The 25,003-nt window shown below is 41.7% G+C and overlaps 1 protein-coding gene and 1 non-coding gene across 2 annotated transcripts in view; both read right to left on the reverse strand.

The window, feature by feature from the left end:
- LOC143903897 (solute carrier organic anion transporter family member 3A1-like) overlaps positions 1-24,365 on the reverse strand; it is a 34,534-nt gene extending 10,169 nt beyond the window's left edge. Inside the window, 13 exon segments of the mRNA XM_077417945.1 lie at positions 5,919-10,733; positions 10,818-10,969; positions 11,054-11,242; positions 11,319-12,162; positions 12,288-12,521; positions 12,626-12,733; positions 12,823-13,038; positions 13,184-13,327; positions 13,451-13,667; positions 14,293-14,398; positions 14,699-14,752; positions 15,697-16,186; positions 23,686-24,365. Coding sequence (XP_077274071.1) covers positions 10,441-10,733; positions 10,818-10,969; positions 11,054-11,242; positions 11,319-12,162; positions 12,288-12,521; positions 12,626-12,733; positions 12,823-13,038; positions 13,184-13,327; positions 13,451-13,667; positions 14,293-14,398; positions 14,699-14,752; positions 15,697-16,106 — 2,967 coding nt within the window. The 5' untranslated portion in view covers positions 16,107-16,186; positions 23,686-24,365 and the 3' untranslated portion in view covers positions 5,919-10,440.
- Positions 24,366-24,742: 377 nt separating this feature from the next.
- On the reverse strand, positions 24,743-24,814 carry Trnap-ugg (transfer RNA proline (anticodon UGG)). The gene has a single exon. It is a non-coding gene; the product is annotated as a tRNA-Pro (tRNA).
- Positions 24,815-25,003: the final 189 nt, after the last annotated feature.

A 25,003-nucleotide genomic window follows, 5' to 3' on the forward strand; every position in this document is an offset into this window, starting at 1 on the left:
ACGCAAACGCACGCACGCACGCACACACACACAAAAGTAATATAGGTTTGTCAGCTAAACGGTCATACTACATTTTGACATTTTTACTTTTATCGTCGACAGACACTACTGATGCTACCAAGTAACGATAGTAGAATGGAGAACATTTTTTAACTAAACACGAGTAAAAGCGTTTATCGGTTACAATCCCTCCAGCCGAACACGATCGAAGACTTGTTCACGTAGTTGATAAGACGTCGTCGGTGATAATGACTGCGATTCGCCCTTATTGAACCGATCGACGTGAACGCAAAAATAAAAAATATGGCTGAAGTTTACGAACAATAATCGGCCCGCTCGCTCGGTTGTGCCATGCACGCGGCGTGCTCGCTCGTTTGTTTCGCGGTAGACGCCTCTTCGGCTCCGTCGTGCTCCGTTCCGCTTCGGGACGGATGCGGGATGCGTCGCGCTGCGCTGCGCCCGCGCCGGCGACGCGTTTCCATACTTTCTATCCTCGAGCGGGAAGCCAGGAAGACAATCGCGTGCTCGCGCGTCGCGCAAAGGCATAAACGATAAAGACGGCCGATCACCGATCGGTACCGAGTTATCGAGCTTGCGCGTAGTGGCGTGGCAAAAGAATCCGTGCAATCTTATGCAATCCCATGCAACGAGACGCAATCCGTTTCGCTTCCTCGCGATGCTCGCTGTATCGCAATCATGATCGAAGCCGATACATATGAACTCGAGCCCGAGTTTACGTCGTTGTATCGTTGTATTGGAATCAATTTGTGTAACATTGTGTTTTAAGCTTCGACACCCCCCCCCCCACCCCATAGACGGGCGATAAGGAGCTTCTTATTCAACGGCTCGGATTAAGTTGCCCTCGGCACACGAACGCGTCACGAGCGGCGAGACTGGGCGAGACGCGCATGTGACTCGCTCCTCTCTCTTACCTCGCTCACGTCGCAACACGAGACTAAACTAAACATACTCACGGAGCAAAACAAAGAACGTCGCCGCGCGAAAATAGACCACCGTCGTCGCATATCTTTTATAAATTATAATACAAGATCCCCCGGACGACCGAACGTACTTCCGTAAGATCAGACACTTGCGCGCAGACTTGCTTCGTTAAATCACTTTCGTACATCCCGTTCCCGAGACAATTAATAACTCGCAAACGCAAAGATTTAAGCACAGATTCGGAAAATTGCCAATAATTAATTGATTGGCGCGTTATTGTAATGTTGTTGTAAAATTAAAAATTAGATGTCGACGAGACGTACCGATTTTCCATGCGTGTTCCGTAAATATGTGCAATGGAGACACGAGTCAAGCTCGCGTTGATTCATTTCGAACAAATCGGACCCGCGAGTTTGCGCTATTCTAGAATTCGCTAAGCGTTCTCCTCAAGTCAAGCGTAACGATTAACGATCCAACAAAATCTTGACGATCCATCAGTCGTAACTGATCGATCGTAATCAAGTTGACGCAAGGAATGGAAAATGTCATTAATTTCAATTTATATGCGAGCTTACGTGTTCGCGTTTGTTTTTAACATTGAGCCTCTCGTAAATCGCCTCGCGGGATAAAAATGCAAAACTTGGGGATAGTTTCCAACATAAACGCACAGCGAACGCACAGCGTACGAAGCTGCGTCGCGCGAATGACGTCTGTCGAGCGTCGGTCGTCCGTTTAAAAATAGTATCAGGCGAGGGGGATGTCGGAGAGTTTTTAAACGGATCGAATATCCCCTATTCCGATCCGGTTTCCAAAGGACGACGAATATTATATTCCCGCTGTGTAGCCGCAGGAGCGTCGCCCTGCGGGAGGAAAGAAAAAAGATATTCGAGACGCCAGACGAGACGCTAGGGTGGACGACCGATGTCACTGACCTTGGATAACGATCGCTAATGCGTCTACGGGAACCACTGCGAGCGGGGCGAGCGGGGGCCCAGATGGGATTTTAGAGGGGAGCTACGCAAATCTGTTGGTGCTCTTGGCGCATCCGGCATCTTGACAAAAAAGGGGCTTTTTTCTACTTTTTAATCGCCTCGACCCCTACTTTCTCATTGTGTTACCAAATTTTAAAATTTACACACGCTTTATCGCCTATATGAAACGAAAAAAAAATCACTTAGCCTTTTCAAGTTAATATTTTAAGAGAATAACAAAAGTTTTTTTAATTTATAAATGCGCTAAAAATTTGTGTGTGCATGCGCGCGCAAATTGCCATTGCACGTGTTCGACAGAGTTGTTTCGCGGTAATGCGTTACTCATTTACAACAGAGTATCATTCCATATGTTAATTGTATCATTGACAGTGGCGATTCTTAGTCCAAGGTGGTCTCTTATCATCCTTCGCCTGGTAACCTACTGACCTACTTGAAGTATCGATTTTAACGTACACCTGAGACCGCTGCTGGTGTCGCGACCGCTTTCGTCATCCACGACGCGGTTAATAAAATTGCGTCTCCTTAAATCGGTTATTCCGCAAATACTATGTTATGAGTGCTGATTGGATTGATCAAATCTATCGATATTAAACAAAGTGTGCGAATTTTTGTTATTCTTTCGATGAAGCTGTGCTGCAAAGCAAATTATTAATGCTATCAGTGTAGATTCGAGTATAGCCTCTCCTGCCTCTCCGCATGCATCTTCGTATTTCTCAATTATCCGAATTCACAACTGTTGTACTGATGATTATTTCTGATTATTTCGAATGGTATTATCCGAGGATTCGAAAATGTGAGCGATATCGTCGGTACAAAGATAATTGATTAAATGATATTTACTTTTCGTAAAGCTATCACTCGTGCGCATTATTACTTACCTCTTTTAGATCGTTTTTAAGAGAATTTGTCGCTTTAATGTAAATAATGTAAATAAGGAAGTGTGTCGAACAAATGGGGGAAAGACAATCCGATAGACGAAAATCTTGTTACCGATGTTAACGCCGTTATGAACGTTGCCTAATAACGCGCGGTTCGTCGCCCTATGGCTCATCCAACCCCGCTGGTTCATTGTCGTCCGTCTGGAAAACCGTTGGTGGTGGCACTGATGAGTGGTGAGTGGTGGCAGGAACGTCGAGAAGAAACGAAGAAACGGCGAAAGTCGCAGGAGCGGAGGCATAGACGTGGCATAGATGTACAGGACCGCGATGTAACGTAGAGAAGAGATGTACGCGTCATACTCTCGAGTAGTCGAATATATATACATGCTGGGCTACGTTCGACTTTTATATCGCTGTCGCGTTGTATATCTCTCGTCAGTATCATTGTATCTCTAGGAAGGAAAGATTGACACGCGCGCGCGGGACTCCCTAATCCCTAAGTCCCATTTTGAGGTCACAGTCGGAGCGCGCTAGCACGTTAGCGTAACGACCGTCGACCGAGTGACGATAGTGACATCACAAGCCGACCGCCGACGTCATAACGCCTCCTCCTGACCATGCTCACCGTATTGATCCCTGGTGACGTCACTGCGGCCCTTCGTCGCCAAATATTTTTTTCGATCGCGCATCTACCCCGCAGTTGAAAAAAAAATAAGTATCGTTGTTATATTATAGTTACTAACTATAACAATAAAGATTTAAGCGCAAACGCATCGCCACGCGTGGCGGTTTATCCGAGTAGCTCTCGTGCGCGGTGCGGCGCGTTGATTAAAGCGGGGAGCACACACTTCTGCACAACGCATAATGCGTAAGCGTAAGAAAATTGCGTGGTCCATACACATGTGCATAAGGAAATAGACCACGCAATTTTCTTATGCTTACGCATTATGCGTTATGCTAAAGTATGTGTTCCCCGCTTAATTCTGAGAAACAGGAAAACTTTTCGCACCCGAAGGACGGGTGGTCTCTCGAGCGGTACCAGGACGTTATCTCGCCGTGTATAGATCGACCACGATGTTGACAATGTTAACGCGTGTCTGCGGGGCTGCAGGGGGGGAACTCGTCGAATTCCGTTGGACGTTTCTCCGTACTCGCATCGATCCGCGCGAGTTCTCCGAAACGGCGCGCATCGAGTTGCATCCGCCGAGTCGACAAGTGTCCAAGTCGCACGTATCCAGCGACATGTGTACGCAACTGAAACGATCTAGTCGTTCATCCGGCTCGACGAGTTTTGACATCATAGTTTGACGAGCGATCTTGTTTTCTCTTGATCGCGTAGCGAGAATGACCGTGAAAGTCGCGGGCGCTTATACCGATGGCGATCGACATTCGGACGGACCGGCGCCGCCGCGCCGCGCCGCGCCGCGCCACGCCACGCCGCGCCACGCCACGCCACGCCGCGCCACGCCACGCCGCGCCACGCCACGCCACGCCGCGCCATGTCGCGTCGTACCGCGCGCCGTTCCCTCAAATGACGTCAACCCGTTTTCCTATTTTTCCAAGAAATCCAGTCGAAACGAGGTATACACCGTATACAGGCTAATCGAGCGAAAAAATAGCAAATCAAATTTACCGAACAAGGGAGTTTCGAGTAATCTACTAACTGCCGACTTTTTTGACTCGAATTAGGTGAGCGACGGAACAAAAGTTTGGCAAGCCGATCAAGATTTTATTTTATAGGAATAAAGCGTACCAAAAAGAGAGCGCACATATCGATACGATGACTTCAAGATTCCGATAAGCGTTGGTCCTCCAGTCCAATAATCTCACTTTCAAATCTTTCCGGCACTGTCTGAAGCTATTTATCCATCTACGTTCTATATCTATACGTTGCACGCCGATCCTCACTCCTCACTCACGCATCCTAACCGCGTTCCACTCTAACCGCTTTTGCACATTTAAACATAAATACATGTAAAATGCTCCGAAATCGTAAGGGTTCGTTCGAGGGAGTTACACCCCCTCGTTCGACGTACTTGGAGCCGACGTATCCTCTCGAAGAGACGACAGATCGCGAAGATCGGTCAAGAACAAGCGCGGTTGCGAAATGTTCGCCAACAATTCAACATCGTTACGCGATGAGTCACCGGTCAGCCGCTTGATACGAACTCATTGCGAAAAGTCGAAACGAACGATCCGTGGGCTAGCACGACGGCGAAGGCGAAGAAGCTTTCACTGACGCGCGTCGCTTGACGGCATCGTTATATTCGTTATGTCGAAAGCATGAGCAACAATGTGGCGTGCTCCATTGTAAGCTTGGCTGTCGCGCCACGCGGTTTAACTCGAACGTGGCTCTTCCCTTCCAAATACATGATTTTATCTCACTTTTTATCCGGTAAACGTGAACGTGAACGTGAACATGAACGCGCCGCAAAACGATGACCGGATCGGATCGGTCGTTCGAGAAAGCGAGGTCGAGGTCGAAGGCGAGCGAAGACGAGGCGACGGAAATCTCAAAAGCGCGATCGATGTTTCGAGCAACGTTGACTCGACTCGGCGCGACCGCTCGAAACTCGCGTCCGCGCGGGTGGGTGACACGTTCGTCCGCGTCCCGCGAGATCCCTCGTTCGCGAAGCTGGGAAGGAGGCGTCACTCCGACGACTCCGCCACGGGAAATGGGAATTTCCCCTCGGTATCGTCGGAAGGCCGTCGTCACCCACTCGCGCCACGCGCCGAAGAAGGAGTCGGTGGAGACTGGAGAGTGTGGCGACGAGACGCCAGCCAGAGTTCGTCGGCCGCGCCGCGCCGCGCCGCGCCACGCCGCGCCACGCCGCGCACATTCGTGAAGCGCACGCACACACGCGCGTTACGACGAGACGAGGGTGAGCGGGGCCGGGGCGCGTACTCACGTCCCCGCGAGGCCGCAACCCACGACGGCCGCGAGCCGCGCGACTCGTACGACAAGCCACGGAACCGTAAACGCGACGATCGACTTTTCGCCCGCACACGCGGGCACGCGGGCGCGTCGTTTCTCGCGTCGGGCCTCCACGCGGCCCCCGACGCGGACGACGCGAACGACGCGACGAGTCTCCGCGAAAGCACTCACCTGAATCGCCATACACATTGAATATGGAAGCTACGGTAGGGCGTTCGTTAGCGAAAACGCGACTCCGTAAGCGACAGGGAACACGCCAAACACTCGTCACTCGCGCACGTCCGTACGCTGGAGAAGCCCGTGAACAACTGACTCACTGACTGTCCCGTGTCCGAGATGGACGAACGGAAACGGACCGACGGCAAAAGACGCGTTTAGAAAATGGCGGAAACTGTACTCCGATCGGCGCTTCGTTCGCGATTCAACGGTCCGATCGAGAACCATGGACACGCGCCAAGTTCAAACGTAGTCGCCGCGCGAGACCACCGCGAGACACTGAGCAAAGAATTCTATTATACGTATTGATTCTCAAGGATGAGATATCCAAAAAATCGGACTCAGAAGTAACAGTTTTCAAAACATTTATTCATTGTAAATACACTGTTTATTTGTGTCTTCCAAAAAATTAGGCTCACACGAGTCACGTAAAAGGCGATTTCGACCACCGTGATTATTATCTCTGTTTCCTCGAGTCGAATATCGGAAGCTTGCCTATAACAGTCGCAATTTTCTTCGCAATCAGCCGACTATCGGTTCTTATCATATTTCAATATATCATTTTGCGTTCCAGACAATTGTTCCGTTTATGCGTAATTTAAATATTCTTGGAAATATCTAACAAAATATATATGAATATTTTTAACAAGAAAAAACGAAATGTATTGAGAACTGAAAGTCTTGCTGATAGATACAACGCCGATCAAATTTCTAATATAAATCCTGAATGGTTAAATCCGGAGATCACAATACAAAAATAAACTGCAACTTAATAATCGATTATTTTTTGTTCGCCGAATATGAATCCAAACTCTTTACACGTACGCATTACACGTCAACCTTCTTATTGAAATCCCCTCTCTCTCTTTTCAGCAATAGACTTGTCAGTTATCGCTACTTAATATATCGAAAAATTATAATCCTTTCTTTAATTAACAATGTCCCTACGAGAGAATTCATTATTTTTAATAATTCATTCTTTCTATTTTTAAGGCATATCTCGACTCGAGAGATAATTCGATTCATATGTTCTAAAGTAAAAATTATATTGATTTAAATTTTTTGTGTTTTTTCTCTCGCATCGTTTACGTTTATTACGTAATATTTTGCGTTGTGTGTCTTTATCGCTTTATTGTTTAACGGAAAAGTCACATTGTTTCACTTAATAATCATTATCAATAATGATTTATCAAAGAGAAACATAAATGATAATATTTACTCTCGCAATCTTTCTTTTTTTTTTTTTGCTTTTTCATTATTTCTGGGTCGCGCGATCAATTGCATATTGCTTTCACAAATGTGACAGAATCAATTATCAATATTCAATATGATTTGTATCACTCGTTAATACTCGTATATAACATTATATATTCCGCTTATATTTTATGGTCCCTACAAAAAATACATTACGTCTATAAGCAGAAAAATTGTTATATATATATATAACAATTTTTCATTTAAATATATGTATTACGATCTCTATAATGCATAAATACTCGATCACTTCGTCCCGTTCTGCTTTGCCTTTTCTTTGAAATAAATTCTCGCTCATTCGTTTGTTACAAACACACATCCGCACACGCACACGCGCGCAAATATATCTTTTTCTTTAAAACAGTTTGTTTTACTTATTGTAGCTCTGGAATGTAATACGCGTGATAATTTTATTGAGCGTAACAACAACTGGATCGCACCGAGCAAACCGAGCGTTTTTGTAAAATCAAAAATATATAATACTATGAGAGCGAAACGTAGTATCATATTAACAATGGTGGCAGAATAGTGATAATAATAATAATATTCGTAGTATTAATGATAGCAATAGTGATAACGATAGTGATAATTATACGATAGCAAGCGATAATTGTAAAAACTAATGCTAATCTTGAGACTAAATAAAATAATAGAAAAATAAAAAATGCAGCTAAAAATCTAGTAAACGTAGGTAATCATATGGTTAATGTGGTATCATTATCTAAAAAGAAAACACAATGTGTATAGGGGAAAAATTCTTACAAAAGTATTTAAGTAACATTGTTGAAAGTCCGTAAATCAAATTAGCTACGCATAAATTATAGATAATACGCGTATCGATAAATCCTTTGAAACTGATTACGCGCCATTCATCTCCCTTTCTTCATTTCGCTAGTACGCGTAAAAGTTAGAAATATCGCTTTATAATGGCAACCTCGCGAACGATATTAATAGGTTGGCCAATAAGTCCGTGCGGTTTTTTACTTATAAATGTTACTTATAAATAACCGCACGGACTTATTGGCCAACCCAATACATTATGATAACACACGCGTTTCTCTTTCTCAAAGAGATTTTCTCAATATAAATCATTATTTACAGTATACAATCGCTTGGAATAAGATCTGGCTTTAATTCGTCATTATCTCTTCTTATCGACGTGTAAATTGAATTAAATTTGATTTAACATGTGTATTTTCCCTCTATTCACAGCACTCTTGTTATTATTCTCTACGGTCTTCTTCAAAGGTTACCGTTCGGAAGAAGTTTATATCACAAAGTATATAGGTATGTGTATATTTTACATATATATATATATATATATATATATATATATATATATATATATGTAATTATTTAGTTCATACATCAATATGCATTACGGAGAGATCACACCGCTGTCTCAAAACTGGTGCGAACGGTCGACTTTGATGAAGTATACATTAATCTCGAAATATCCCTCTAAAATATAGCATATTGTGTATTATAATTTGAAAAATCGACAGTGGCGAGCCAAACGGAGAGAATGATAAAATTATGTGAAACATTAAAAGACTGTTTTTCTAGAGGCATATACAAATCTATTATGTTTAGTACCCTTATCATTGAAGCTATAGAGTACTGAATAGCTACAGATAGGTATCCCAATTGACCAGCAAACGTATGCGCAAAAAGCAATTGTATATAAACTGTTTCTATAATAAATTGTTTCTGTTTATTTATGGCTCAGTACTCTCTCAAACATTTCATTGAAGATGAATACAAGTGCAATAGAACAAAGCTTACATTTCCTCTATGCTATAATCTCATTTAACAATAATATGTATCTCTACATTTGTTATTTTGAGGCAAATTAAAATTGCTCCTACCCTCTACAGAATTTCATACCTGAGTAATTCCATATTTCTTTTATATCGAAATTGATTCTTCAAGATGCTTTCAGGTACAAAGCAAATATACTTTTTATATAGAGCTGTTTGCGTAAAGCCAAAACTTTGATAAATAAAACAATATTAAAGTCAATTATCTGATTGATTTTTATCGAGCCACTGCAAATAAGTAAGAGTATCATTTCGTTGCTTGGAAGCATCGTTTGTATCATATATGATATATGTATATATAGTGTGTATATATAGTGATTTACAAGTTTCCTGAAATAGTACTTTCTAAGAATTTTCTACTGAATTTGACTAAATTGAAAACGAAGAATGAAAGAAAAAACGGGGGACAAGAGATCATTTGCGACTTACCGATGCGCAATTTTACGGTTGCGCCTAAAAGAAAAATATAAAATACGAATCAATGCGTTGTTCAACGATAGAAATTACTCACAATTTGTTACATTATAATCTTCGTCATTTATAGATATCTTACTACACTAAATTGACTATTTGTTTCGAGAAACCTATCTCTTTTAGTTATAAAATAAATCGTAACTTTTTTACTCTGTACTAATGATTTTATATAGATCGTTAATATTCTGATACTTAGTTTATATTTTTAAATATACATTTGTCTAGTCTTGTGTTTAAGGCAGGAATTTTTATATTTACAATTTCGTCATTATGTTGGCCTTTTCTTGCAACAGCGCAAGGCTTACTTATCGCGATTTCATTCGAACGATAGAAATTTATCTATACGTTGCATATTCGCACGTATCTATCTTTCTTTCATATATTCACTCTCATTAACGATATTACTCTCATACGTAGTAACAGTATAAATCTAAGTGTGCCTAAGTGATACAATCTCGGGTTGTACGTCTGAAATCAACTATACTTATGCATTACGTATCTACTTATTGACATATATATGATTGCTGTAAAAATTTACGTTCTAGTGATATTTCCTAAAAGTAATCAACTTAGATAATTAAATTTGTGACAAATTATCTTGAGTAATAAATAACAGTTATGTATATACGCATATGACCACTATGTATCATACATACAAAAAGAAAAAGAATGTAATTAAGTCCATGATTTTTACATTCTTTAGCATGTGTAATATCATAGAAAACTATCATTTTTCTTCCTATAGATATTATTATGCATTTTCTTTACTTTTTTTTCAACATAGATATAAACGACGTATGTACATGTGTGGATATGTGAGTCTGTAGTATTCAGGTATAATCCATCAGCGAGCATACATAATTTGTCACAAATTTATGTATCATCAATTTGATATATCTATTTCTACGATGTCTAATATAAAATAAACATTAAACGTTGCGGTTATGATTTTCTGTCATACCACTTGAAAGTTTGATCTCGGCATCTGGCTCTTGCAAGGTAAGTGGCGCTTGCCTCGTATCGGAAACTTCAACTTCCGTATTTTTTGAACGATTTGTCGTCTCCACTGAATCTTGCGTTTGATTCGAAGACCCTGTTTCTTCGAGATTCGTTGATTTGGTAGGTTCTGTAGGCGACGAAATAGAGGATGGCGTTGCAATCTCGGAACTTGGCAGAGTCGCATCGCCATCTCCTAAATTCTGATGTGGTTTCTCTTCGAACACTACAGCATAGATATACATATGACAGCATGCACTATCGTTACATCAGCAATCGAGATATAAACATAATTATTTCAATTACTTACATTTATCTAGACTGATAATTGACCCTACAAATTCATTGACAGTGAAAGATGGCGGTTGATCTTCCATTTGTCTTCTCCTTCTTACGAGCCACCAATCAGTCAAAAATAACGCCAAAGCTAAAATTTTTATCCCAGCACATAGGCCGACATATCTAAAATAGTACACGCAACAAAATTATTTGCATAAAAGAGAAAATAAGTGTTTTAAACATATCATATAGGGTAAAGAAAGTAACCTGTATCTAAATTGTTCAATGTCATAGAGTAAACATCGACCTCCCTTTTCTCCACAGGTGCTCTTCCACAGCAAACACGTGGAGTCAATCAAATTACCAAATAATATTGGTGCTGGTATATAGCCAAATAGTCGAAAGATTACAAACTGCATGCCCAAAGCAAAAGATCTCTCTTCTTCAGAAACGGACCTATTTAATAGTTAATTTATTGTTAGTATATTTAATTCATATATATATAATGTATCGTATAAAAGTGCCTACTTACCGTAATACTATCATGAGCAAAGGCATTTGAGTCACGGCGACAATAAATGTCATAAAGAACAAAAGAATTAGAAATGGAAATATAGTTCTACATGGTGAAGTGCAAGGACCTGCGGTTGCTACTGGCACGACGGTCACTTCTGCAAATTCCGGAGCAGCCGGTGGTAGCATAGTTAAATTGCCATGTATGCCTATAATAAAAAATCGCACAAAATTTCGATACACTTTTCCTTAAGAGGTAGTATTGAGACTACCTATATTAGATTACATCGATACACCTATAATAACATAACGAGACTTACATGCGCAATTTGTAAAATTCGATTTGGAACTGAAGGCAGTGCAACCTGCGTGACATGGACTAAAATAAGTCAGACCATTATTTCCGCAAACCGGCTCAACATCTGTCATTCGGCATTCACAACCAAAGTTGCAAGCGGCAGTGAGATTTACTTGAAAGGGTTCAGGACCCTTCGTACTACTGTTAAAGTATGGAATAGTGGTCCCAGCCATCTTTACGTTCTCGCAGCCGAGGAAAAATAACAGACCGTAACACACCAGACAAATTATATTTGAAACGAGAACAAATTGCACTGCACCCTTCGGCCTTAGTTCTAAACGTTTGAGCATACATCCACCAAAGAAAATTCCGATACAAGCGCCTGGTATAGCGACAGAGCCAGTAAAGATGCTGGCTTGACTTTTTCCCAGGCTGAATTGCGTTTCGAGATACTTGGGCAGAAATACCACAAAACCGGACACAATCACCAATTCCATGCATGCTCCTAAACATGTTACAACGTAGACTGGATTGCAAACGAGTCTCCACATACTTCGAGGAATATCTGTTAATAAGAAAAATAAGATTAAAAATCCGTAATTCTATTTTCTCTCTGCCACATTATCTGTCACGTTAACTATAGATTTAACGATACGCTATTTTGAATATTGAGATAATAGAAAAATATACCTTTAACATCCTTGCCATAACCGCTATCATCGATCGTGTCTTTCTTAGGTTCTATCGATTGCTCCTTTTCTTTCTGTGTTATTGGTTTATTCTTTTCTATAATTCGTATCTTTTCCTTTTCACGTTGTAGAGTTTTAGGAAAACTGAAGAAGGGTATCGCTACTAGAATGAGGAGCAATCCACAAAGCAGGAATCCCCCCCACCACATACCAACCCACCTATGATCTCCGGGATCTGTTTGGACATACAACGAATAAATTTGTGAATTTATATAAAATCAAAGAATTGGGAAAAAAGACGGATATACAATAAAAAATATCGAAAAAGCTTTTTCTTACCGATACTTATAATCGTCGCAGAAAACGAGTCCATATGAAAGGATAAAAGATACGCTCCAAGAAGAAAACCTAAAACTGGTCCAAAGGCCGCCATACTATACATACAACCTAAACAGACGAGGTAAGAATCATGCATTATTTGTCCATACAGTTTTATGTGGCATCTGACGTAACGAATAAAATATATAAAGACGCACCGATATATAAAGATGCACTTTCTGGTCTCACGTGATCGTCTATGTAAGTAGTACCAAGAGTAAATAAAGGAGAGCCACCGCATCCTAATAGTAACTGAGCAAGTACGAATAACATGACAGGTCCAGCTGTAGATGGAGATCCCTGTATACAATTGTCACCCCTTAAATTGTTGTGTGGTGCTAAAGGAGGTGAGGATAACCCAGATGAAAGTCGACCTAGACAAATTTTCAAGTTGACAAACCTGTGTAACTCTTTCCTCTTTTTCAACGCTTCTTTTTATTGTATAATGATACCAACAATAAGATCGATTATAAATTGAAATTAAATTTCGCAAAAACGGCTAAAATGGTGGACACTTACCCAAACCCATATCTTGTTCACGTAAGGATATTCCGCGGCAGATATTATCCGAACTGGAATGATTCGCAGTTGTCGTCAAGTTGGGTTCTGCTGTGAAATGTGGCACCATAAAGATCATTGATCCCAATCCCATTATCACTGCACCTAAATGATAAGATATACAATTCGGTAAAATGGACATCTAGCCAGCATCGGACGTGCGTAGCATGAAAACCGCATGAGAAAAACGAAAGATTATATAATCTTTAAATAAAACAAAGATTATACCTATCGCTATCCACACGGGTATGTGTCTGCGACTGCCGAGATAACTGACAAAAATGACAGTGATAACATTGCCGATCTCGTAAGAGCTTGCAATGAGGCCCGAAAGACTGGACGGGATCTCAAATCTTTTCTCTATGGTTGTTATCACAGAATTGATGTAACCTGAGCTAAGCGCTTGTTGCAGCGTAACGAGGAACGACAGGAGAAATACAAATACCTGAAATCATAACACGTGCATATATGAGTGCACGAAAGTAGCTTTGATTTAATTTTAATTATATTATATTACATTGCAATATCTAACGATATAAATTCGCATATAAAAGAAATACACTCGTAATAAATAGATAGTTATATTTTAAATTCGCATATAAAATAAATACACTCGTAATAAATAGATAGTTATATTTTAAGACACGGCATCTTAAATCTAATCTTTAGAATTTGCAATCTCACGTGTGAACATGTACGTTTTCGCAATAACATTTTATTAAACAGCTATAAATATCTTCATTCCGCGTTTAAATCAAGCGACGCGTATGCAATATATTTGCACGAAAGACTAATGTATCAATCTATCCCGTATAGTTTTAACAGGATGGATTGTATGACCTTTCGAACACGCGCGATGAATCACACAAGGCCTGTGCTTTGTGTACGTCTGCGTTCACTGCGTCGCTTGCTCACCGCTTAATGTGAGAATGTTTTCATGTATTCCTGTGTCGCTCCAAAATTTGTTCACGTAGCATGTTGCTCTTGAGTGATATTGCACGCGCGCGTACACACACACACACACACACGCACGTGTGCGCGCGCGTATGTATGTGTGCCTCTATACGCACCTTGATTCCGGCAAATCTTTGAATGAAGACCGGTCTACAACTCAGAATCCCACAGTCCTTGGAGTCTGGATTAAACGGCGGAGTTTGCGCCCTCTCCTTCTCCGCCCTGAATATTCAAGGAGAACAAACCATGAACGACCGAACGTCTCAAAGTAAGAACACTAAGCGAGAACAATGAGTAATTACAAGAGATAAAGATTGTGTTCGAAAAGAAAAGCTAAATCACATGCGCGCAACGATGATGTGTCGCACTGATCGCGCTGAGAAAAAAAGTAACAGCTTTCTTTACGTTTAATATATAGCCGCACGTTTTCTTCGAAACAAGTATGCCGCATGTATAGTGAGGAATAGATAATGATAATTACAAATATGCATATATAACAGCGAATAACAATATCAACTTTACCTGTCCACCATAGAAGCACTGGGATTTCTGCTGTGACATTTGATGATAAAATCTCTGAAAAATAACAAGAAAAACAAAGCGTGAATACATTGAGCTGGATGGCGGGGTGTTAATCGTCAAATATCGGTTACAATGCTAACTGGTAGCATAAAGTTGGATTATCTGCGGCAAAATGAAGCAAAATTAAAGCGTCATCGTCTCCAAAAGTATACAAAGTGACGAAAGTACGTTATCGCGTTGCAAACGCTGCAAGCCTTTTTCGTTTCAAGTATTAAAAGTATAAATATGCGGACGCTACGTCGCGTCGCGACGTTCATTGACTGTGCAGCGCGCGCGTGTACATTTTCATACATTTTATACTAGTCTGACCAACTTTTAGAAGCGACCGATCGAAGTGACAAAACGAACGTTGAGATAATTAAGCAAGAAAGATGGAGGCGAGGTCTAAATCTATTTGACGCGCGGCAAAATGTGTCATGGTCGTCGCTGCTCTCACTGTCTATCTTTACTGGTTGTCTTTCGCGTTCTCGCATGATTTAGTCGCGATTTTGTCACATTTGCGGCCGAGTCATTTCAGCGAGGCAAATGCAAAAATACATTTTGCACGAATGAATATTGGCACCGAAGCGCAGGGTCAAAAATAATTGATTCGACACGACATACTCGCGAGCCAGAACGACATTTTTTCTTTTCCGCAAGAAGGAAAGAAACCGTTTGTGAATATAATGACGTTAGTAAAAACAACCTAATGTTGAGGGAGTTATTTACCGAAGGAATGTGCGTGTGTGTGTGTAGGGGGGGAGGGGGGGCAAAAGGGGGAGAAAAAAGAAAAGTCTCGTGTCCTGTATAAAGATGGAAAGAGAACAATAATAAAAAGTCGAAGAAGAGGTCTTTAGAGTGGCCTTAGATCAGAGGAGAAGTCATCGTCACGATTGTCAGTCGTCGTCCTGTTCTCTTCGAGATCTGGACGACGGCGACGCGAGGTCGGGTCCGCTCACCTATGATCCACAAGGCCAGAACTCGGATTTCTACTGTGACACCTTATGACAGTGTCGTGGGTCAGTCTACCGGCGGTCGCCTGCAGCGGATCCGCATTGTCGTCGGTGCCAGTGCCGGCGCTTTCCGCGTAGAGGCCCGTCATCGCGTACATACTTTCGTTACGCCGGTGTCCGGCGTGATACGTGCTGCCGGACTCGGACCTCTTGTGACCGAAACCGCCGCAGCTCTCATTCCTCTTGTGGCCACTCTCGGATCGTTTGTGGCCGAAGGCACTGGATATACTCTCGGCACGTTTGTGACCGCTCTCAGGTCGCTTGTAACCGACGAAACCACCCCCCGATTCGGTGCGTTTGTGCGCAAACATGCTCGAGCTGGAGCCGTTTCTCTTATGCTCACTGGTGGACGCCATTTCTCTGTCATCTATCTCTCCCTCTTCTTTCGTCCCTTAGGTTGCTTCGAATATTACGAGTTTACCGATGACATTGTTAACTGTAACAGAAATTAATTGTTCATCATAATAACTTTTATTGGCGACGTGGAATACTCTTGGCCAGCATTCGCGTATATGATAACGATAGCGCGCGTTGTGTCTCGATTGCTTCAAGTTTGCTCCTTTTTCTACTCGCAATCAGACCGTCGCGGTCGCGTCGACAGTGTCGACACGTTTCTGCCATGGAAGAAGGCCGGCAAAGAGGCAAAGAGGCACAAAGGCGGTAACAAAGGTGACGACTCAACCGAGCTTTAAAAAAATAGTAGATAAAGATGTCGAATTGATATATCTCGAAATTTCAACGGTTCAACGAACCCAATTTCGTAAAGGTCAGGGCCCTGGAAGTTCGGCGACGCAACGCGACGCGCGACGGTGCGAACACGGTGCTTCTGTCTATATCATTCTGTTCTCCGTTATCGCTCATGAAAAAAATAGATAAGAAAATAAGTTTCAACAGATTCTCGCAGTCAATTCTCACAATCGTCGTATCCGAGGGTAAAGTAAAAGTAAAAGTAAGTAAAACTTTCCAAATTTTCCGAAAAATATCAAGATGTACGCGTGGATATTGCGTTATGCCTTACAACTTGCAACCGCGAGCGTGTATCGAGTAATATTCGACGATTAGATATAAGTCGGGATCGATTGTTCGACGATGTAATCACCGTATCCTATACTCCGCTCGTCGCCAAGTAAACTCAATCAAGCGTGTACGAACGCCCGCTACTCCCTCGTGTTTCTTTTTTTTTATTTAGATTATCGATCGCGCGCGTCCTTGATTTCCTGCCGTTGAAAAATTGAAAGGGATACCGGTCGGATACCGGGGTATAGATCGACAACGAATTCAAAGTCAAGGATACGACGACGACGCGACGACACGACGACGATACGACGACTGCGCGATCTATCTACAGTTACATCGTTATCGTAGGTCGTAGGTCGCGACAGACAGGGAATTGTTTATAGTTTGTGGGTACAGGCTTAGCGATCGATCGGCAAAGCGAAGCAGGCAGGTACAACGTACATACAACTTTCAACGAGCATCTCCGTAACGCGTGTCAAACTTTTCGCCGATTGTCCAATCGAGTAAAAAAAAATGCGGAGCATCGAATAACTCTGGTTGAAAATTCAACGAGAAAAAAGATGTGCGAGTGGTTGACGCCATCCCGGACCCGGACCCAGTTACATCCAGATTTATCAGAAGCATGAAGCTTTCTCATTTTAATTGTTTTCCCTCGTGAAAAAGATGAAATCTCGGATGAAATGCAATAAAATGCCATTCGCGAGAAAATAATTATCATGTAACAGATAAGGAAAAAACGTTAATCAAAAACCATACAAAAATTATGTAAAAGAAAAAATTCAGTCCGATAACCGACCAATCGAATAAATTATTATTCGAACAAGATTTTACTCATTTCTGCACTGTGATGACATCCGTGTGACAATCTGACAATATACGATCGAACACACGCGAGATATAAATAGCACGTGTCATTCGTCACGCACGAAACCAAGGCGTTTTGCCTTGGAAAAAGTTCCGATGGAGTCATTGTTGAGTAAAAAAGAAAAAAAAAATCAAATGAGTACGTAGAATTATTTTAATGCTTATCATTAGTGTATTTAACGAGTGGTCGTGCGTGCGTCTGTGCGAAGCTGGCTGCTGGTGTATCATTTTGTGAAAACTTTTCAGGTATTGAGAGTTCTGGCTTCATTTTTAATAGCAGTTTGTCCTAAAGCTTCCTTTTTCGCTTTAATGACCAGAACTATTTGTCTAACGTGTAGAAAGCAATAGAATTGTTAAAAATAAAGCCAAAACTCTCGATATTCTTAATGAGTTTGCACAAAATGATACGCCAGCTTTACACAGATCGAGTGATCAATCTTATATTGTTAGATCTTTCTTCGCGTTTGTTCGTTCGTGGACACTACTTGAAATTCAACTTGGACCTCGATTGAATTCGAATCTCGACATGACAGTAATTACCACACCCACACACACACACACACACACACACAACTATGCCTATCATAACGTACCACTCAACGGCTAGCGAATGAGTCATTACGATCGCAAAAGCCGCGGCACACCGAATTGCGGAGCACTAGGATCGCCAGACACCAAGGAGCAATGAACTAGACTATATAGAGCATGTACCGTTAGACAACAAACAGAATTTTCAATAACACACTCATTCATTCATTCATTTCGAAGCGTTCGTTTCGTCGCTCGTTCTTTGAATCCGCTAGCAGCGTATACGAACGGTCGCGCGTCGCGCGACATATCGTGAATCATCGACAATCTTTTAGTTTGGTTTTCTGATAATGAATTTGCGCGTTAGAGTGGATTTTTGCATCGCGAATACAATACCAAAATTTGTGCGGCAACGTATCCGTTAAATTTCGGAGATTGGATATCGTTCGCGCACGACGTACCGAGCTGTCGAGACCTCATGAGGGAAAATTTGTTCGCGATGAATCTTCGTTTAACTTTAATTAATCGAGAATACAATGGATAGAGAAAACAATCAACTATAATAAATCCTTATGGATTAATAGCCATCCCGTGTGGCGTATGGCTCATTTCCGTTCGTCCGCGTGGATGAGCATGGCACGAGTGCGAGTGCGGAAATGAATGTTGTTTGCGGTACGCTTCGCTTCGCTCGCGAATCGATCGCGAATGGCAAGCTATCAGATATAAGCGAGTCGCGACCCCATCTTCGGTGGTGAACCTACGGCCTAAACCGTCGAGGATTCCATTCCGTCCATCCTCGCGCGCAGATCGAACGGTCCCTCGCGTGTTGGAAAGTCTTGGAGTTTCTCGCGCGTTTCTACAGATCGGCCACTAGGTCACCCTTTCACCCTTGCGTTTATATGAGCCACGTGATACTGCGTCTGCAGCGCGATATTTCAATTTCTCCCCGATACGTTCCTTTCCTTTTTATCCATTTTTACGCCATGACAAAACACATGCAAATTATAGATTACTCATCACTTTAAAGGACTTTAATTCATCGAGTATTTGGAAATGGAGTAAAACACTGTATCGCCACAGTATGCTTATACCAATGGTGCGCTAATTATTGTCGTAAATTCGCGTTGAAATTATACAAGACACGTATCTCGAATTATCGAATCCCGCTCCAACGGGCGATATTGTAGCGCCGTATTGTAGATCATTGTTAGATCGCGGCACGTAAAGCTCCGATTCACCGCTTCACCGTTGCACAATGCCGCATGCATGCGCTTATAAGAATCGCACCGCCCACCTTCGTGACTTAGATTATTTGTCGAATGCATAAAGCGAGAATCTAGACAGCTCAGACATATAGCTGGATCTGACAATGAGCGTAGCGTGTCTTACATTTCAGGACCAATGAATTTCTTCTTTATGCGTTTGTTTTTCTGCTTAAAATTTATTGACGTTAACTATGGACAGAGCCCAGGGACTAAAAAGTTAATACGGTGTATTCAGACTATTTTCAACTTTCACGTTGTGCGAAAAGAAAATGTTGACAAGTATCTACGAAATATTTTACACAATCACCAATACAAACGAGAGCGATCGTCTGTCGCGCATTGTTGAAGTTTCGACGTCTCCCCCGCCCTCCCTCTCTTTCTCTCTCTCTCTCTCTCTCTCTCTCTCTCTCTCTCTCTCTCTCTCTCTCTCTCTCTCTCTCTCTCTCTCTCGTCTGTCTATCTATCTGCGCGGAAAGGAACCAGAGATACAATATAAATATGTACTGCAATGCAGAAAAATTTAATGCGACACTACGAGTTATATAAGTCAATGCTATATAACTATGACTAATGTGTGTTCTTGCATGCTCTGTCTCATACAAATTTCATTTCGCTTCGAATAAAAATTTTTACTTCTTCATCGAACACTTATCACAATCAATTTACAAATATAAGGTATCATAAAAAATTGTGCAAATTAGAAAAATTTGCACTTGGCTTCCTCACAGAGGAAGCTTTAACGCAAATTTGGAGATATCGATCTATTTCTAATTTTATTATATTTTTCAGTCTTTTCTACCCCTATTTCACATATAATTCTTTTAAATTCGGTTGATTAGACTTAGCTTTATACGCTATCAAAATCTCCGAAATTTCAAACGTCTGTAACTCCAGAACTAATTAACCAAATCTTAATTAATCACATATGAAATAGGGGTAGAAAAAACTGAAAAATTTAATAGAATTAGATATATAGATCGCTATCTCAAATATTGAGAAAGCTATAGGATAAAACACACTTTTCTAAAAAAAAAAAAAAAATTCCAATAAAATCTATACCGGTCAACCGATTTTAATAAAATTTGAGGAGAACGTACTTTCTATGATACTCTATTTGTGTGAAAAATTTCAACCCGGTATCTAAAAAATTGTATAGAAGTAGATGCGTGTACAAAAAATCCGTACATACACATATACATACATACTTCCGGACATTTTTTACTAATACGATTTTTCGACATTTGAGAACATTCTAAACCTATTTCCATCAAAATCTCGAAAAAAAATTTTTTCACTAAAACTTCGTTATAGATGTCAAAGTTTGACAAACAAAATTTAATTATTTATAAATTCGAAGCTTTTCATTATTTGTTAATCGTTATCAATTTTCCTATACTTGACTGATAATAATCAAAAACTGACTTTTGAAATGGCTCGGCAATATCCCTACTCTTCCCTTCATCTTCTTCGGCATTCGATGTGATTTACTAAATAAACATTTTTCAAACTTTATTGATTCTTGGCGTAATTTAGTCAATTTGAATCACCACAACTCCACGTTTTCTAAAGCGACGTAAAAAAACTTCAATGTTCTTGGATGGTATCCAAAGCGATCTGTATAACGCTGTTATAATTTCCTGATCGTGCCAGGCAAAACTATACGTGCACCGGTCCGTCAATTTTACGCGAAACATTATGTATTTGTATGAAAAATAATGTTGTACGAAAAATACATATAAATATATTCCCATAACTTGTTCCATTTATAAAAATTAATTTCGAGATAGATAGAAATAAAACTTCACGGCAATCCATAGAAATAAAGTTGTTATTAATTTTGAACGATTAATTGTTCCAAGTACTATAAGTAGTGTCAATTAGATTCTTCGCTGGCTACTTCGTAGCCAGGATTCAGATAAAGCCCACAACGCGTGGGTTCTATTCTCATATATAACACGTGTAGAGGGCCCTCAGAGGCCCTCACGCTGAGAAGAGGGCACGAATCTATAACGACTAACGAACGCACGCATCTATATATTTCTATAGCGTTGCGCGCGGAATTTGTTCGTTTGTCTTATATTTCGCGTCACTGAGCGCGCGATCGTGGAGTATGAGAGAAAATTATAATTGAAAATGTTCGATAACCGATCGACCTTAGCTTCGTTTCTCGTCGCATTAAATCGAGAAAGTGGTTGAAGATGGTCCTTTCGCGTTAACTTGCACTTTTTTACGAGCGCGTATACAAGACTCCTTCATCCTAGCGATACCGTGTCCATCATAAAGACCGATGGGACGATGGCCGATGGGACATTACTTGTCGTATAGCTGGAAAGAATTTTATTTAACTTGAAAGAGAGAAAGAGAGAGAGAGACGCGCGATGGCTTTTGACACCAGAGATACGCGAGAAACGTGTGACATATCGTATATCATTCGTTTCGTATCAACCTTATACCTATTACCGTTAAGCACTAGCGTTTCTTTTCTATTTCAGCTGCAGATTTTATTGCAATTTGCGATATATATCTCGAAATCTCTTATTACTTAAAACAGAACGATTTCTGTCACGATACTATCCCGAGGTTGTTTCAAGACGGTACTTTTCTTTATCCAGCTGGCGGGGAACACGTGTGGGGAACGGATACGCCAAATTTTTCAACAGCCACATTAAGAAACGCAACACAGTTAACGCTCGTCTGCGAGAAATGCATTACGTAACTGTCACGATAACGAAACGACTGCTTGAAATCAAGAAACGCACAGCGATACGTGACTTTCAATTTTAACGGTCGAGACTTTCGAAGACACGTTTCAAAACCAAGAGGGAGCCGATATATAGAAACGGTAGAAAAATTTTCGTTCTTTCGAAGCTATACGAATAACTCCGACGCGTATAACGCTAATTCTTGCTAATTATCAAATACAATCGCGTAATAATTTACAAATAGGAAGAAATATGTATTGATTTAATTCAAAAATGAAAATTTTAACCCTAAAACTTGTACAGCTGACTCCTTCTCCTCGTAAATGTACGGCAAGAATTACATTTCCAAGTAACGTTGCAAAGAGATCGTTTTATTCCTACGTGCGCGTCAATCTAAATATTCCAATCATTATAATGGATGACTGCGTGGGTCAACCATCTATGTTAATTGAAATAGTAATTAAAGCTAGGACGAGATCCGAGAGAGGTATACACGGTACACTTTGCATACAAAGTCGGCACGATCCGCATGATATACTTACGCGCGGCGCGGTGTACGCGCGCGATTAATTTTATTTCTTCGCGGGAATATCATTTTTAGCGTATTTTCAATTAAACTCTCCGGTTGATTAAGCCAAAAACACGCGCGCACGCGTTCCATGTTCCACAAAGGCTTGAAATTTTCAGATTGACACATGACCGCGTGTGACCACGCGACCATGAAACGACGACAAGGTTCAATTTCATCAAATTATTGCGCGCATAAGTTTATGTCCGTAATGGTAAACGAATCTACGAAAAGAAACAAGACAATTTTTAATAATAAGAAAATATTGTAGACTCTTAAAACATATATAGAAAAGTAATTAAATTTCTTTTCTTTATCACAGCGGTAACTAATTACAAATAAAAGCTGAAAGTTTATATTTCATATATGATTTTTTTTTTACAACACTTATCTTTTAATTTAGAAAATCCAACTACCACGGACCATTCTCGTGTTCATCCCGCATTAAGATATAACGGTTGGTTATCGATACGACTTTTAATACTTACTATACGTTCCCGTACGCGAAAATGAACGAGTTATCGTGATGTAACAAGTAAGAGAAACGACCGGGCAAAGCGTTTCAGGTTTCAGCTGTAGAAAGAAACAAAAAACCTACAATTCAGTATCCTCATTCACTCGTCAGCGAGATCGAGCTGATGGAGATAAGTGAGCCGTGAGCCGAGAGAGTTTAGGCAGAATCCTACATCGCGCGTCGCGTAAGTACGCCCGAGACCCGAGACCCGAGATAAGCTCGCGGAACAGCGGTGTTTCGTGGGGCGCGACTCAAAGAACACAGAATTAAAAGGAAGTACGCGACGCGACGTAAAGATTCGATGACGTAAGTTGCTAGCGTGGATCGCGCGTGGCACGCGCCAATCTTGGGATTTTCGGTGCGACGCGGCGCGGACTCGAAAAACGGGATCTCGCGTCACGCGACCCGAATCTCGCGGATAGGGACAGGTCCGACCGAACGAAAGGTTAGAATATGGAGGGGAAATACGTGACTCACGGTAAGGACAGTGACTCCGGGATACTCGTTCGTACCCAGGGCCAAGCCGAGTGAAAAATCCTCGTGACACACGCGCGTTCCTCTCCAGGCTACATCGGGCGAACGCACTCGCACCTCGCACCTCGCACCACGCACTTGCAGGACAGTTGCGATCAGTTGCGGACTTTGGCGCAACTTGCCTTGCCGCACGCTCGCGCGAGCCTTGGCGCTCGGCTGCTCGGCTCCGACAAGTCGGTGCAAATTCGGTGGAAATCACATCGATAGCCGTTCGGACGTCAGCTCCCTTCGAGGATCGTACATACACACACCAGCTCACACCAGCTCCAGCTGTGTTTTTGCCTGACCATCGAGAGGAACTCGAGCGTGCGCGTGCGCTACTGCGCTCTCCGCGGTGCCGCCACTGCCGTCACTGCCGCCTGGTGCCACCACTGGTCGGCGTCGGCACTGTCACCCGTCACCTCTGTCAGTCCTGTCGCACCGTGTCGCCCGATGGCGGCGTGTCAGGTGACAGTGGTGACACTGGTGGAAAATGGAAACCGGCCGATACGTCGATGCCGGTCGATCCTAATTGCCCTTGCCTGTTGCGTTGCCTGGCATTGCGCACGGGCCTTTAATTGGTTATCGCTCGTGATTGGTCCGCCATGTTGTTTCACGTCAATCACGTCCAATATAAAATAGGACCGTAATGTCCAGACTCTCTCATGGGGACTCTAAAATCTCGATCTTATCTTCCATCGGTTCCACTCCGATCTTATCTTGAGGTGAGATTGGTGAGAATCGTCTCAAGTCTGGTCACTCGATCAAAATGACCGTACGGGGTTTCAGGATCGTGCACAAGACAATCTTCCCCTCCCCCACCCCCCTCGCCAAGAAAGAAACGAGAAAAAGATTAATTGCAGCTTTACAGCTAGACGACTGGATTGTAAAAAGAGAAATGTAAAATTGCGAATAAAATGATTTCACGTTTAACGTCCAACGAAAGATCCTATCTTTCTCTCGATTGCACTTTATTGACGAATAAAAATAAAATTTATAAATTTGCGATTAAAAAAATATCGGGCCTCTCCGGGATTTGAACCCGGGACCTCCTGCACCCAAAGCAGGAATCATACCCCTAGACCAAGAGGCCTGATGACCGTTTCGTTTCAAGAAAGGTAGATCTGTCACGTGCCGTTGTTGTAGGAACATATAGCGTAATATTGATCCGAATCGTATCTAATTGTAATAAGAAAGCATTCGAGTGTCGTTAAACACAAAAGAGATTTTATTCCAGACGATATAATTTACGGTAAAATATGTGCGCGCAGTGACACGTATA

The sequence above is a fragment of the Temnothorax americanus genome, unplaced genomic scaffold (genome assembly GCF_048541705.1).
Source record: "Temnothorax americanus isolate GAGA-0224 unplaced genomic scaffold, ASM4854170v1 Scaffold5, whole genome shotgun sequence".
Classification (NCBI taxonomy): domain Eukaryota; kingdom Metazoa; phylum Arthropoda; class Insecta; order Hymenoptera; family Formicidae; genus Temnothorax; species Temnothorax americanus.